The sequence below is a fragment of the Colias philodice genome, chromosome 11 (genome assembly GCF_061535455.1).
Source record: "Colias philodice isolate Cphi_HAF_F1 chromosome 11, ilColPhil1 Martin Lab GWU primary, whole genome shotgun sequence".
NCBI lineage: Eukaryota > Metazoa > Arthropoda > Insecta > Lepidoptera > Pieridae > Colias > Colias philodice.
Window position 1 is genome coordinate 434,337 of NC_143096.1, and position 16,425 is coordinate 450,761.

The 16,425-nt window shown below is 33.2% G+C and overlaps 1 protein-coding gene across 2 annotated transcripts in view; it reads left to right on the top strand.

Annotated features, from left to right (window-relative positions):
- The window catches only part of LOC149484323 (lachesin-like), an 84,000-nt gene extending 73,897 nt beyond the window's left edge, over window positions 1-10,103 (top strand). The window contains exons 7-11 of one of the 2 annotated variants that reach the window (XM_089700463.1): window positions 1,400-1,574; window positions 3,030-3,139; window positions 5,520-5,582; window positions 6,396-6,539; window positions 8,814-10,103. In XM_089700463.1, coding sequence (XP_089556589.1) covers window positions 1,400-1,574; window positions 3,030-3,139; window positions 5,520-5,582; window positions 6,396-6,539; window positions 8,814-8,908 — 587 coding nt within the window. In that variant the 3' untranslated portion in view covers window positions 8,909-10,103. The remainder of the gene's footprint in view (window positions 1-1,399; window positions 1,575-3,029; window positions 3,140-5,519; window positions 5,583-6,395; window positions 6,540-8,813) is intronic. The other variant, XM_089700464.1, reaches the window with a different exon arrangement.
- The last annotated feature ends 6,322 nt before the right edge of the window (window positions 10,104-16,425 follow it).

Consider the following 16,425-nt stretch of genomic DNA (forward strand, 5'->3'; position numbering starts at 1 on the left):
TTTATAAATTAGTTAGTATTATCATCAATTTTTTTGGTTGCTATTCACCATTTTGTTACTGTGGAATGATTTAGGTTATGAAAAGGAGTAGGTAATTCATTTAGATTTACTCCAATTTCACAGTCAACGTTAAGGACACTAGCATAGCTGTTCATTATAGTGTCTCTTCTTCAACTATGTTTACATTTACAAACTAACAAAGAGACAAAGAAACAAAATAACTCACATTTTCCGTTGCTAGTTTGTTCCCAGTTCAGACATCTTATTTCCGAAGCCGTTCAGCACCTCAGTGAATCCTTTATCGGGCTGTGAAAAATCGTCATCGAGCGTCTATGTTCGTTCCCAGTTCCCACCAACTTACTACGATTCATCACTATCAGGAATTTATAAATTGCTTTCTAGTTTCCGATACTTTATTTTATACGCCGTACGTTGTCGGGCGCCATTTAAAATGATATGATTAATCATCGCTCACTTCAACGTATTTCGCCCATTATTTACGGAATTGAATTTACTAAAGGGGTTCGTTGTATTGTCGGCTTAAGTTTGATGTTTCGCAAAGTTTCACGAACAAATCAAAAGTTAAAGCATTAACCTAAGTTTGGGAAGTGGGATCATGATACAAAAATGCTGGTGGAATTTTTATTTGAAACAAAATTAAATATTATGTAGTTCGGTTGGTATATACTTCAATGTATATTCAATATATTGCATATCGACAATTTTACATACTCAATATTAACTATAAGTCCCTTTCAGTTGAATGACCAACGTGTCCCAGTCACCCGGTATAGTATTTTTTGACTTATTCACATACAAAACTATTTCTTATGAATAAATAGGGCCCGGGTTTGAATAATAATGTGTTATTATATAATATTTTTGTTCCAAAATATTATAAATTGGTACAACATCGGCACTGTAAAACATTTTAAGCAATTAATTAGTATTTCATATTTCTCGGAAATACCACGATGATCGTTAAATTTTAAATTGTTTCCTTTTTGTTTTTGACATGCCGTTTATCAGTTTGAACAGAAATAATTTATATTTATTTACTCAAGTGTTTATCCGAAACAAGAAGTGGCTTGTCGTCTTAACTACAGTTAATCTTTATGAACTGCATCAGAATTATTGGAAAGAAATTATAATTCATATAGTCAAAAAAACTATAAAACACGATTTAACTACTGAAATTATTTTTTGTCACCGAAAAAAAAATTTAAAAGAATTATATAAAGTTTGAATTAAATCTGTCAAAATCGAGTTAATAGGGTTAATAGGAGTCAGTTACATACATACAAGTGTAGCTAATACGAGCGTGTTAATTTATTTTATTTAGCATATTACACGGATATCGCAATCAGAAAGAAGCATACTAATTTCCATACTATTCCAGTTTCACCAATGATCTGGGTGCCAAACCAGCTGGTAGGTGCGCCCGCGGGCACCGACGTGACCGTGGACTGCCACACGGAGGCTCATCCCAGGGCTATATCTTATTGGGTGTATGATAATGTCATGGTGCTGCCGACGAAGAAGTATGCTATCAATACGGAGGAGAATTCTTATAGGTCAGTATTTTATGTAGAGCAACGCCGAATTAATCTATACTAATAAGCTGAAGATGTTAGTTTGTTTGAACGCGCTTATCTCAGGAACTACTGGTCCAATTTGAAAAATTATTTCGGTGTTAGATAGCCCATTCATTCGCAGCTAGTATGATATATATTGTTAAAAATTGTACAAAATGTACTTGTTTTAAAAGTGAACAATAATTAGTAAAATATTGATATAATGATTGCAAATATGATAAAATAGGTAATGTAATTTTCCGAGCTACTTTGATTCACTCATTTCACTTTGTCTAGATTTCTTTTGTGATCGCCTCTACAATAATTTTACTAAACTTTTTATTATTATGAAGTAAGCTCTTATCAAATGCATACCTAACATAATTGAAGTTACGTTAAATGAATATAAACAGCCAAATTTTATTAAACATGGTGAATTTTAATTAAGAAATATTTGAATAGACGCTCATGAAAAAAAAAGAAAATATATATCATTATAAGCCTAAAGGAAAAACTAACAAATGTCCCCAGTGAGCGGTAAACAAACAGGAAATAACATATGTGAAAGTCACAAATACTAAATGTAAATGAAGAAATATATTCAACTAGCTGCTCCGCGCGGTTTCACCCCCGTGGCTCCACTCCTGTTGGTCGTAGCGTGATGATATATACCCTATAGCCTTCCTCGATAAATGAGCTATCCAACACCGAAAGAATTTATTAAATCGAACCAGTTGTTCCCGAGATTAGCGCGTTCAAACAAACAAACAATCTCGTCAGCTTTATAATATTAGTATAGGTTTATAAAAAGTCTGCATAATATAATTATGTAATACATACCTTTTTGAAAAAATCAATAGTAAAGCTCATTGTAGGAATAGGAATATACGCACATACAAAAAGGGTTGGGTTGATAGTACGTATTGAGATAAGATACTTCTAGTCCTTTGAGTTTTCTGCACACGTAGATCTTATAAAAACTTGAAAACACAACACAGACAGAATGCAAATGTGCCTCAATGTGCGTGAGACAGGATTCATATTAAATGGAATGTATAATGCCATTGCTTTTATTACTGCTATATGTGGCTCTGTCTGCATTTTACATGCCTCGCTAATGTATTCAGTTATTAAAATTTGAAAACTTGAATTGAGTATGATGGAGATTGTAGAGAATAAACTGAAAATTCAGACACAATAAAAATCGTACAAGTTGAAAATAATATTTCTTAGATAGGTATTTATTTTATTTGTTATATTATCATACCTGAACTAGCTCTTTTGAAATTTAACCAATTTTTTTATCCAAAGTCAAATTTTAAAAAGACTTTAAAGATAAAAAAGACATAAGTGAAACGAAACGCTATTCACAGGAAAATGTTCCTCTTTTTAACAGAAAAAGGATCTCTAACCGTTACGTTTTCCAGTAAAAAACACAGTAATTTCTGTACACAGGGCTCATATGAAGTTAACAGTGCGCAACCTCCAGGGCGGCGATTTCGGAAACTACCGTTGCATCTCTAAAAACTCCCTCGGGGAGACCGAAGGCTCCATCAGACTATACGGTAACTTTTATTACTTTTCTTTAACACTCGGACTCGAAGTTTTCGTGTGTGAAACTTGTAAGATGGACTATGATAGTCACGGATGAATAATGGGAAGCGAATGGATTTTTATGGCAGTTGATAGTGGCTGTCCCATCTGGTTTGGGATAAATGAAGAACTTTAATAGAATTATTTCTACATAGATATTATACAGGGTGTCCCAAAAAGTAGTTATGAACGGAAGCTGGGAGGTAGAGGACCTAGAGGGCTATCCGAATCACCCCCATGTTTGTTATGCGATTTTTCGTATTTTCGGAGTTATGACGTTTTTTTTCAATTTTTCACCTATCGCCGAGTACGATGATATTTTCACTCATGGTGACGTCAATTGTTGCGCTAGATGCTTGATTTTTTTTATGTTTTCTAAACTGAAAGATAGGCAAATTCAGTATGGTAACATTTACTATCGTTAGATCTTCGAATGGAATAAAAAAAAGAATTAAATGCCAAGAAAGATAAAATTACCCAGTATGCTCACCACTTCAAGGGCCCGTAAAAAAATAAAATCACATAAAAAAACGTGCCCGGGTGACGTATCTATACTTAAAAAAAAACATTGCAAGCGTTCCTACAGCTACATGATATTTCATAGCGTTACATCTGTGCTTATGGCCTTTCACGATACTTCTGAATGAATTCATATACCTACTTGAGTTTGGACATTATAAAATATAAGCATATAGTTTAGTAAAATATGACCATCACGTAATATAAACTCTCTGCTACGCACAACTGTAAGCCAAATGTCACTTATTGAAAATCTGTGCCTGTCGACAGATTTTCACACAGAGATTTTCACACAGCGATTTTCACACAGAGATTTTCACACAGATATTTTCACACAGATATTTTCACACAGAGTTTTTCACACAGAGATTTTCACACAGAGATTTTCACACAGAGATTTTCACACAGCTATTTTCACACAGAGATTTTCACACAGAGATTTTCACACAGAGATTTTCACACAGAGATTTTCACACAGAGATTTTCACACAGAGATTTTCACACAGAGATTTTCACACAGAGATTTTCACACAGAGATTTTCACACAGAGATTTTCACACAGAGATTTTCACACAGAGATTTTCACACAGAGATTTTCACACAGAGATTTTCACACAGAGATTTTCACACAGAGATTTTCACACAGACATTTTCACACAGACATTTTCACACGGAGATTTTCACACAGAGATTTTTACACAGAGATTTTCACACAGAGATTTTCACACAGAGATTTTCACACAGAGATTTTCACACAGAGGTTTTCACACAGAGATTTTCACACAGAGATTTTCACACAGATATTTTCACACAGATCTTTTCACACAGATATTTTCACACCGAGCTTTAAACACAGATTTTCACACAGAGATTTTCACACAGAGATTTTCACACAGAGATTTTCACACAGAGATTTACACACAGATTTTCACACAGAGATTTTCACACAGATATTTTCACACGGAGATTGTCACACGGAGATTTTCACACGGAGATCTTCACACGGAGATTTTCACATAGATTTTCACACAGAGATTTTCACACGGAGATTTCCACATAGAGATTTTCACACAGAGATTTTCACACGGAGATTTTCACACGGAGATTTTCATGCAGGTTTGCTAAGCTGAAAGATAGGCCAATTCAGTATGGTAACATGTAAGTGAAGTGGTGAACATACTGGGTAATTTTATCTTTCTTGGCATTTAATTCTTTTTTTTATTCCATTCGAAGATCTAACGATAGTAAATGTTACCATACTGAATTGGCCTATCTTTCAGCTTAGCAAACAAAAAAAAAATCAAGCATCTACCGCAATAATTGACGTCACCATAAGTGAAAATATCATAGTACTCGGCGATAGGTGAAAAATTGAAAAAAACGTCATAACTCCGAAAATACGAAAAATCGCATAACATACATGGGGGTGATTCGGATAGCCCTCTAGGTCTTCTACCTCCCAGCTTCCGTTCATCACTACTTTTTGGGACACCCTGTAGTACTAGATTTTGTGTTATTAACCTTTAATGGGATTTGGGAAGTGCATGGATTTTGAGTCGATGAAAGGGGAAATAAATTATGCATACTGTCTGGTTCGGAAATAGTAGACATTACTGAATGATACCTCATGTTCTAATACCGTTTAATGCTTTTCAGTATAAAACGAAATCGACATTTTATCTCCATTTATTCGTTTTTGCAATATAATTATCATCCAATAAGACATCTTAGACCACATCTCAGCTTAACATCAGGCGAGATTGTGGTCAAGCGCTTCCCTATTCCCAATAAAAAAATGTCACATAATATACTTATGATAATGTTTTCACGCAGAGATTCCAATGCCATCAACGTCTCCAAAGGCAACAGAAATGAAGAGCACGGCTCACAAAGAAAGTAAGTATTTACTCTGCGCTGTTTTAGTTTATCATCTCATAACCCTTCGCATGTTTGTTTTGTTTATTTGCTAGTCTTCCGAACTTAAGGCAGTGACTAGGTATTAAATTAATAAATTATTTGATACACAATTAAATAAAGGCTTTAGAAAAACTGTATTTCGTAAATGTGAAAATAATTTTGATAATTAATAAAATTATTGTGAACACTGCAATGTCTATAGTAACTGTACTTATTGTGCGATAACTTGCTATGCAGAATGTTTTCCTTACAAACGTATGTATGGACTAAATGATCAAATATCGCATTTATACATTTCAGTGCATCAAACGTACCGCCGCCGATGCGTATACCAATATTTCTAATTGAAGTTAAAAAAATATTTAATTTAAATGTAAGAAGGCCTTTGAATAAGCCACGCGTAAAACTGGCCTGTTTCAAACTAAGTTGATCAGAGGTCATTCAGTAATCACATGAAGTTCGAAAGAATACGATTGAAGACGAGGGTGATTTTTGACAAAAGCTCGAAATATTACTGGGGGTGCTAAGCAATTACGTGTATATTATTGTTAAACACACACGCTCTCTAAACACCAGTCAAAAAAAAATGCTATCACGTTAAAATCTTGTCCACCTTAAAATTTCACACCAAAGGTTAAATTTTTATATAATTTTGGGCTAGATAAAGAGGTTTCCAAACCGAAAAAAATCCACTCACACCAGGGGTGGATAAAATGCTTTACAATCTGGGGTAAAATTCGAAGTAATTCCAAGACATCACGTGATAACTGTGCCTTGCCTAACCCCAAGCAGCGGTTACAGGCGTCCGGCGCGCGAACGTAACGCGCGCGGTGCAGCGCGAGGCGACCGCGACGGAGCGGCCGAGCGTGGTGCGCGCGCAGCTGGACCGCGCGCCGGACAGGGCGCACGTGTACCGACACCCGCACCACGACTCAGGTACGCTCCTTTCTTGATTTATTTCATTGGTATCAAAATAATAATTAATGAGTAATTTAATATTAACGCGAAGTAATTTATTATTTTTTAAATCTTAAATCTCTCTCTTGTTGTTTTTGGAAAATAGTAAATATTTTGGCGAAGTTTATCAAATTGGTTAGTGAAAATCCTGGATCGATAGTAGACGTTTTGAAAACGTATGATTTGATAAAATAAATTTATATGTCTCTTAACGATAACTAATACTTAAGCCATCAGGTATCCCCCTATGCTGAAATATTTTTTGGCAAGTTTTTTTAGATCAATTTATAAGATCATTACATTTGTTAATATTAGATTTATTTAAAATGCTCATGCGCCATAGGCATGTGGAACTGCGCTTTACAATCTAAATGTATAGCTTTTGTTTCTGTGTCTGTAATGTCCCTTTTTCCGATTGCTTTATTTTTCATAATCACCATTAAAATTTCATTGATTTTTGGAAAGTTCATTAAATATCCAGTCTCTGTTTATTGAGTTTCATATTATTTTTATTCCATTCTTGTAATCAAAGATTGACGTACGCTAGAATTGAAACATCACGTAGAGCGTAGACTCTGAAAATAAATAATTAATAGCAAAACTTTTATTCGCGTAATTCCATTCTGTATTCTTTCCGAACAGCACACGACGCTTTAACGCCATTTTGTATTCAGGAAAACGATATACATTATTAATTCTACGCGAACACGACGAAAAAGTCGGAGTTCAATCGAAATTGGAACAATTGAGCTATAAATTTAACTTTTGACTCGCCTGGTGGCTGGTGTCTGATCGCAAACAATTGTTTGTCTTCAAACAAAATATTTGCACGGGCCGCGGCGCGTCACCGATCGCATGCGGGTGGAACGACCGAGCTGATTCGCTCGGAACGCTAATACTGCTTGAATAGTTAATACTTCTCAAACGTATAATATATTTGATTCCAAGTTCGTGAGGTATGGTACCCGTGGAGATTAAACATTCAACGAGTTCGCATACACACTTAACCCTCATAAATATTCAGTGCAGACCGCGCACAATCAATTCTACACCTCCCTAACTTGAGGAAAAAGTATTTGAACAGCCTATAATATCAAATGGAGAATACGCATTTAAATGAAGGGTTAAATTTGAGAACATATTTGCGGTCCGCTCTTTTTCTTATTCGGGGTTAACGCTTTTCCCCGCAGTGATGTGAGACTAAATGGTCATTGAATTCAGTAACTATGAATAATGGTAGAAGAACAATGTATGAATATCATGATGATAAAAAGGTTTTGTCAAATACTCATTTTTGCTTTTAACGAACTGCTATATAGTGAAAATAACATGACACACCTTCAAATCGGTTTCAGAGAAGAAGAAAGTAAAAAATTTACATTTCAAGAAAGATTATTAGGTATATCAAACTATTAGTCTACTTGATTCTAAGTGTAAAATATGAGAAGTCACAATGTAAGATATCTAATTTTTATCCGTAGCTTACAGGACAGATAAATATTATAATGAAGCAAATGTACCTGTCGATATTTTAACTACGATTAGATACATTTTTGACAGTCTAGTAAAAAAATGATCCAGTATCGCTTACCAACATCCATGCACTAACTATTATTTACTACAGAGGCTCCCTTAAGGAGTGAGGTCGCTTAAATAAACTCACAAGCCTCTTCCTCTATGCAGCAAGTTCGTTAAATTCTGAGAACAATTTATTTCTGTACCGTCAGTTCAAACAGACATTTGTTTGCATCACTACTAATTATTACAGTTCTATGAAATTGAACAGACTTGTAAGGTTCTCGTCAATATAAACTTTCAACTGCATGTGTATGTTTATTTAAACATTCACACTGATCATGTATTGCGGGTTTTTATTATAATATTATATTATGCCCAAAAATACGTTCTCCTCTGAGAGATTTTGTCATTAATTGCTTCTACCTCAATTACTTCATGTTGCATTTAATTTTAATAATATTTCAACTATTCTATAGTTTGCTTTATGGAAAAAGTTTTTTGTATTTTTTAACGTAATGTATTCCATAGTTTAAATTATAATTATTTTTACATTTAATTGCATTAAAAATTAATACATTTTATTCTTTCTAGTTTCTCCTATCCCAACTTCTGCGCCTTGTCAATTCATTAAATATTTATTTAAAAGATTATGCATTTGAGAAGGTTATAACTTAAATATTAACATATCATCGTCCTTATTCATTTCAATTTTAACACATATCTCTTTTGTTACAGGCACAAGTCATCTCCAATGCTGGCGACAATCGTTCCTGGCTCTCATCGTCCTGGTTCAAATAGATTTCATATCAGACTTTTTCATTTGTTATTGATAATGTTATAGATGTTTTATTAGTTTCAAATTTGTCAGTTACCTGTGGCTATTCCAAAGAGAAATAAGTATTTAGTTTTAAATATACCATTGAATAATCTATCTCAGCTCTAGATAAAAATAACATATCATAAAGAATAGCAGACCCATATCTTGTGAATATATCGAGTGAGAAATTATATTTATATTTTGGAGATGAATTATCATTCATGTAGTTAGTAAGTGATATTATATCGACTATTACTTCCAATATCTTCCCCTTTACTTTACTCTAAGTATGTTTTGGTCAGAGCTTTAGTATTCGCTGTACAATGTGTGCTATACAAAGTTAATTATATATTTAGCAAACAATTTCTAATGTTAGCTGTAATTTTGTTGTCGTTAATTAAACAATACTTGGCCTCAATACCTCTTTAAGTGTCTCTAATGAAGAACAAATAAGGTGGTTAGTTGAATTAAGCGCTGCCTAAATAGTCTACCTAATTCGTTCACAAGGTTAGATAATTGTGTCGCTAATTTTTACACGTGGTTTTAATTATTTATTTAGTTCAAAACTTTATTTATTGAGTTGAATCACAGTCCTGTTAAAATTAGCATCATATGAGTGAAAATGTGTGTAAACATGTTTAGAATTCGAAAATATGTCCAAAAACATTGAAATAGTTTAGACAATTATTAATTGTAACACATCCATCACCTTTATTACTTCATTACCCGCCCCTTTCGTCGTACAATATTAACTAGAATAGTATTTAATTATATTCATTGTGATGCCTCGCTTCGCATAAAATTATTAATCCCACTCGAACTATATGTGCCAAAGATGTTTTAATTTAGTATACGAATTTACATTTTATCTTCCAACTTTATTTAACGTAATTTAGTTTAATTCGTTCATAAATAAATTAAATGTACCTAATTAATAATCAAGCTTGCCCTTCACGCTTGTTGAATATTTGTAAATATAAATCTAAAATTATTGCACATAAGAAAAATACAATTATTATAAAAATCATATCAATATTGTTTGTTAATTTAATAGACGACGTATTAATGTATAAACTTTTAAGAGAATGTATCGATAGGTTAACATTTGACTTGTACAAAAGTGCATGGATTGTAAATAACATCAAAATAAATTAGTATAAAACACGATCGGTTTTCAATTCGTTTCCTTTGCAATAGCGTCGACAGATGGACGATCTGATTCGATCAAACTGATTTCCATTCCAATGGTATAATGGATGAACGCGTGATAACACTCGAAGTAATTAAAAAGAGCGCTCAGAATCTTATCGAGTGGCTATTCTCAACTGAGGGACGTTATCGCCGGCACTGAATCAATGGACCACTTTAATTGATTCCCCACTTTCGACTACAATCGCCTTTGTCTTTTCGAATCGAAATTCAGGCCAAGTAGGAAAGGCGCTAACGAATTTTTAAAGAATGTCGGCGGAATACTTTCGAGGCAGAGGCGAAATAAGGATCTTTATAATTATTTATGGCGGCTTTCGCGAGCGGCGTTCCCGGTTTTACGATTACGTAGATTTACGGGTGTTGTGCCAATGTTTGTGGGTTTCAGGTGTAATAATAAATGGTATATATTACAGAAAAAAAAGAAACATGTTTTATTATTGATAATTTATATGTTAACTGCATAGATGTTGAGACGTCTTGAAGAATAATCTATGGAAGCTGAAAAAGTTTGAGGAATCTATTAAGGTTTAAAGTAAGGTAAGTTATCGATGAATAGTTTAAATACGAAATCAATTTAGATATGAGATTTATTAGAAAGGTTAGTGAGTATAGACCTCCTTGAAAAATTTGTTACTTGAGTTACTAGCAATTTTAATCACATCAAAAATTACATTACATTATAATACTAAATAATTAATTATAATTCTTAAATACACGCTGTTCACTTTAAAAACCGGTACTAATGCTGATTGTTATAAATTTTAGAAAATATTAACATATTATTGAACACAACTTACGAGACGATCGTCACGTGATATCAAGAAGCATGGTGAGGACGCGATCAAGTCGCTAGCTGATTATAATTAGAATCAATAGCAAAATCAATTCCACAGAAAATAAAATGAAGATCGTTCCGCTAAACTAATTTCCGTTCCAAATGAAATTCCCTACCATTTGATAAACTAATATTTGACACTTGAAATATTCAAAGTTCGCTAACAAGTTGAAAATGTTCGACCTAATTCACTTTTGTCAAGAAAGAAAATTCATGATGAATTCCAAGTGGCGCTGAGATGTTTACTCCTGTCACAACACGCGCCCATTCTAAACTTTGCAGGACTGAAGTATAACATCATTTCGATCTTTGTAATGAGTTTAAACTTTATTTCGACCCTTTCGAAGGGTAACGCATAATAAACACCGTGTTTTGTTTTGTTGCGTCCACGTGTCGGTATTAATTTATTTCATTTATATTATATTTTTTTTAAATTAAGTATGTGTATTTAATGTAACTCGCTGCATTTTTCTATCTAGGGTGAAACTTTGAGACGACTCGTCGCCGCGTATTTCCAAACTATACAAGGCCAGCACGCAACGGTGTGAAACTAATCACGTATAGTTTGGAAATAACTTTTTTACAAAGTTCTTCCAATCTATACAACAGTAGTACGCAAATACTCGCGTATACTTTGTAGTGAAGCAAGTAAGAATAGCGCTCCAAAAGATACAGCGCCAGTACGCATGCGGACTAATCGTGTATGTTTCGGAGTAAGCACGGCGTCTTTCCATTGCTCCCGTTTATATTATTGTATTGCTGTTTTTAAATCTATGATATATAGATATAGATATACTATGATGTGTAAAGTTTGTATCGTGGATGCTTGCGTCTTCGTTCCAGACTATATTACACGACTTACTTACAATTATTGACAATAGTGCTAAAAATTAAAAATCTAATAAGTCAGTTCGGTTGCGAGGCGGGGCTTCTATTTTTCTGTAGTTAAAAAAAACACGAACCTGACCTAAGTCCTAACCCACACCCTTAGGTATCTGTTACCTATTTATTTGCCTAAGATTACCTAATAATTATATTTTTATTCCATATTTTATTGAATCAATAATAATCAAGAATAATAAAAGTAGATAGATGTAACTGTGTACAAGTCTTTGATTACCTATATACATGTTTATTATTTCGTTCAAGCGTAAGTGGTAAGTCGTAGTACATTTAGTAGTACATATTTTGCGTACTGATCGTGTATAGTTTGGAACGAAGACGCAAGCATCCGCGTTACAAAGTATACACGATCAGTACGCAAAATTCGTGTATATATTGTAATCACAGACTTAAAAACAGCATTACAATATATACACGAGCAGTTTCCTATGGTTGCGTTCTGGCTATGTATAGTTTGGAAAGTCGCCTCGTCGCCTGTTATAAACTTGAATTTATAATTCTAAATTAATGGGGTGGGAAATCTTGAATGAGCAAAAATTAATGCACAAAAATTAAAAATACATAGGTAAATAAAACACCATTTTTGACGCTCTAGCTTTCACATTAATTAAATTTATATTGTTATATTATATTGATTTATATGACATGGCAATAAATCTGTATTGCCATGTCATATTTCAATTAAATGCTGATACTACTCATATTATAAACATAAAGTTGATATATAAATATAAATAAATATAAATATTCAGGACTATTTTCACACACTGCACGATCTGATCCCCTACTAAGCTTTCGCTTGTGTTATGGAAACCAGATGGCTGATAAACATACATATATAATTTTAAATAAATACTTATATAGATAATTAACACCCAGACACAGAGCAAACATCTATGTTCATCACACAAATATTTACCCAGGGTGGGAATCGAACCCACTAACTACCTCTGGCTTGGACGGCAGGGCCACTACCAACCAAGCCAAACGGTAAGTCGTATAATATGTATGGAACTCTACACGCAAGGAGCTAATTGGACCGGTATAAAATTTGGTACATTAATAACTACGGGCTAAGAGCCTAAAGTCACTGAAAAAATAATCATTGTTCATTTCTCAAACCTCCATAAAAGGCACACAACCACAAACCGCAATCCTCAACCAAATGTATTCTTAGAGCATTGACAAAGTTAATTGGCAGACTGCGTCAAACTTATCATTCCGTTCGCTCATTTGCGCCACGGCAACCGCAGAACAAGCGCAGTAAATTTGGCGTCGCGTCGTCTCGAAATGGAACAAGCTGTATTGACACCGAATGCAACTTTGCTGAATTAAAAAGGTGTTTACTTTTAAGTGAATCTTTGCTGATGATGAAACGTAATCATGGACTATTCTTTAGAACCAAGGTGGGGTTTTGTTGTAGGATCTAGTTAGTTAAGTTTAAAAAAACTGTTACTAAAAAGATGCAGGCAACTTTAGCAGTGTTCTCTTGATATTATGTGTTCTTTTGTAACCTATCTTTTCATTCATTTAGGAAATGTGAATATCATCATCTAATAGTATAATAAATTATAATATAAAGAATATGAAGAATGTAGAAATCCTGCATTAATTAAATTATATTTGATTTTTATAGAAAAATAAAAATAATCGTTAAAATATATACCGTTATAAATAAGGATTTAATTTTGAATATTGAAGTGCTGAGCAGATACAATTTTCTTTAAATTGAATTAATTCTCATAAAGCGTTGAAAACTAAAAAACGTAAATAGAGTTATGAACTACGATCAAGTTATATCGCTTTTAAATAGCCAAGTAACATAAGTAACTTGATAGCCCGAGGCGTTAAGACCTTTTAGCGTCGAAAAGTTGGAACTCCGGAACTGTAGATCAAATAGTAAATAGACTCGTTCAAAATGAATTAGCCGTTTTTGCTATACTTTATTTGCTGTATTTATTTGTACTGAAAAGACGTACTGTGTAAGCAATGGTTCTCACAATACAATAGCAGTATTTATTTAATAGTCTACATTCTACAATATACAATTTGTTCAGGAGAAAATGTTTAGATCGAGCGTTTTATATTAAAACTAGCGGCCCGCCCCGGCTTCGCCCGTGGTACATATGAAAAATAGATGTTGGCCGATTCTCAGACTTACCCGATATGCACAGAAAATTTCATGAGAATCGGTCCACCCGTTTCGGAGGAGTATGCAGACTAACATTGTGACACGAGAATTTTATATATAAGATATTTTAGACAGAAATTGTAAACAAAATATACTCTAGTTGAATATAATTTAAATACATTTAAACAATCGTGAGAACAAAACGTTTTTTAAAACATTTAATTATAGTAGTAACAGTAAAGTATAAAAGCAACTATAAGAAATACGAAGTTAACACAGCTTCGTATTTGAACCTGAACAATGCTTAGAATATTTATTAAAACTGTCTTCCAGAATAATAATCTGATTAGATCTATAAACATACAAGTGCTTGCCTCCGAAACTATTCCAATTACATTATAATCTTAACACGACAAAGGATGAAATTATCAGCAACAGTATATTGTTCACACTACTAATAACTATAGTAAAACCAAACGAGTTTAAGCCTTATTTTGTAATGATAGAGTTTACTTTCCAACAGAGGGTATATAGAATTTTGGATAAGGTAAGAAGCGAAGCATGTCTACACTTGTAAAATTTCACGCACGGTTTCTCAAGGTATATCGGGTATGGCATATGATGTGGGTTGTCTTGTTACAGAATGAAATTCCCTTTTTAGATGTTTTATGATGATGTGGGGTAAGTTAAGCGTGTAAAGAGAAAACGATGTGAACTGTAAATCGCCTTTTTTGGTTACTGTTGTAACACATGGTAGGTATGGTAAACATTATGATATAGTGGTTATGGTGTGAAATAGAGTTAACTGTTTTCTTTACGTATTTTCAGTGTCATGAATATTATATTCCTGGGCACTATGGAAGAAGGCGCTGACTGCTGACTTACAGATTAGTGTGGGAATTAGAGACTTCATTGCTACAAATGTGAATAAAAATTTAATAAAAAAAATGTTTTATTTATTTTATATTTTTAGCACATACATCAGAATATACTTTCATATACATTATATCATGCTCAGAACACTACACATGGCTCACATGATAAAAACAACAAAATAAAAATTGTGGCCAAAATTCAAATTCAAATTTTCAATGGTACAATTCAAATCACTTGGCTTATGGCTAGCGTAGCGACAATGAATGATGAATTAAACCCTTGTGGGTTTAATTGATTGTCATTGGCAACTCAATAATGATGATGATGAATAATTGAATATTAGTGATGAGGGATAAACGAGCAGATGGGCAACTTGATTGTATGTGTGTAAACTATGTGGGATGGTGTTAGGCTGGAGTGATTTTATAAAAGAATAAAGAAAAGGAATAAATCTCTCGCTCTCTCAATCGTTATACAGGGAGAAAAGTTTTCGTAAAAATAAAATTGACTGGGAAGGATATAAAAAATAATATACATTATTTAAGAAAGAAGTCTTCTCCGCTCATACGGCTCAACCTAGTCTCACAGTCCTCGCTTTAGACCTTTTAAAAAGAAAATGTTAACCTTAACTTTGTCATTTGAAATTATAAAATTAAAATCTTTGCCATGAATTTTATTCGTATTCGGACTATGTATACTAAAATTACTCAATTAATAATTAATACTGCTTTCAAATTAGTCGCTCAAACCTTTGAGTTTTTACTATGAAGCGTATTTTACAAGCTTTACTTATGAAAGTAATTTTATGTTGAGTTTCAGTTGAATTTTTACAACCTTATTTAAATAGCTTTGTCATTATTTATTAACATTTTTATTAAAAATATATATTTTTTAAATTGCTTGCTTTAATTACTTACCTCTATTATAATATTTAACATCTTTTATTCCATGTTAAGTTTTTTTATGCTACTCGTGATACAAAAAGAAAAATAACAACAACATCTGATAATAGTACAAAAGTACGCTTTAGAGAATTCTCTACCAAACAAACTAAGAAAAGGACAAGATGTAATGGATAAGTGGCAAACGTGATGAGGAAACATTAGTTTTCTTGATTAATATACATTAATTGTATTTATTCGAACCAAAATTTAAGGCCAATATGTAATGGAGACCGTGCGATAAATAATAAATACATTTTAATTTTAACAAAATGATATAAAAAGAGTGTGTGTGCCGACCACACGTGTCAGAAGTGATACTTCTTTGGCAAGATTCAAGATTCTAAATCACCTTACTCCATGACGAGATGGTATCACCATGACGCGACCTTAAAATATATTACTCTCAACGCTCCTAAAGAGGATTCACTAAAATAATATACAGATATAAACATTTACCTGTTCCTATATTCCACCGCTAAAGCTCTATAGGCTCTAATGCCGACCACACACTGTATCCTTTGTTGAATTGTCAAGGCATTTGTATGGGTTAACCTGCTTCCCCTTTTTTCTGAATGCACAATGCAAGTACGTGGTGTGCTATGGATTACTTCCTTCTATAGACGGAGTGTGAT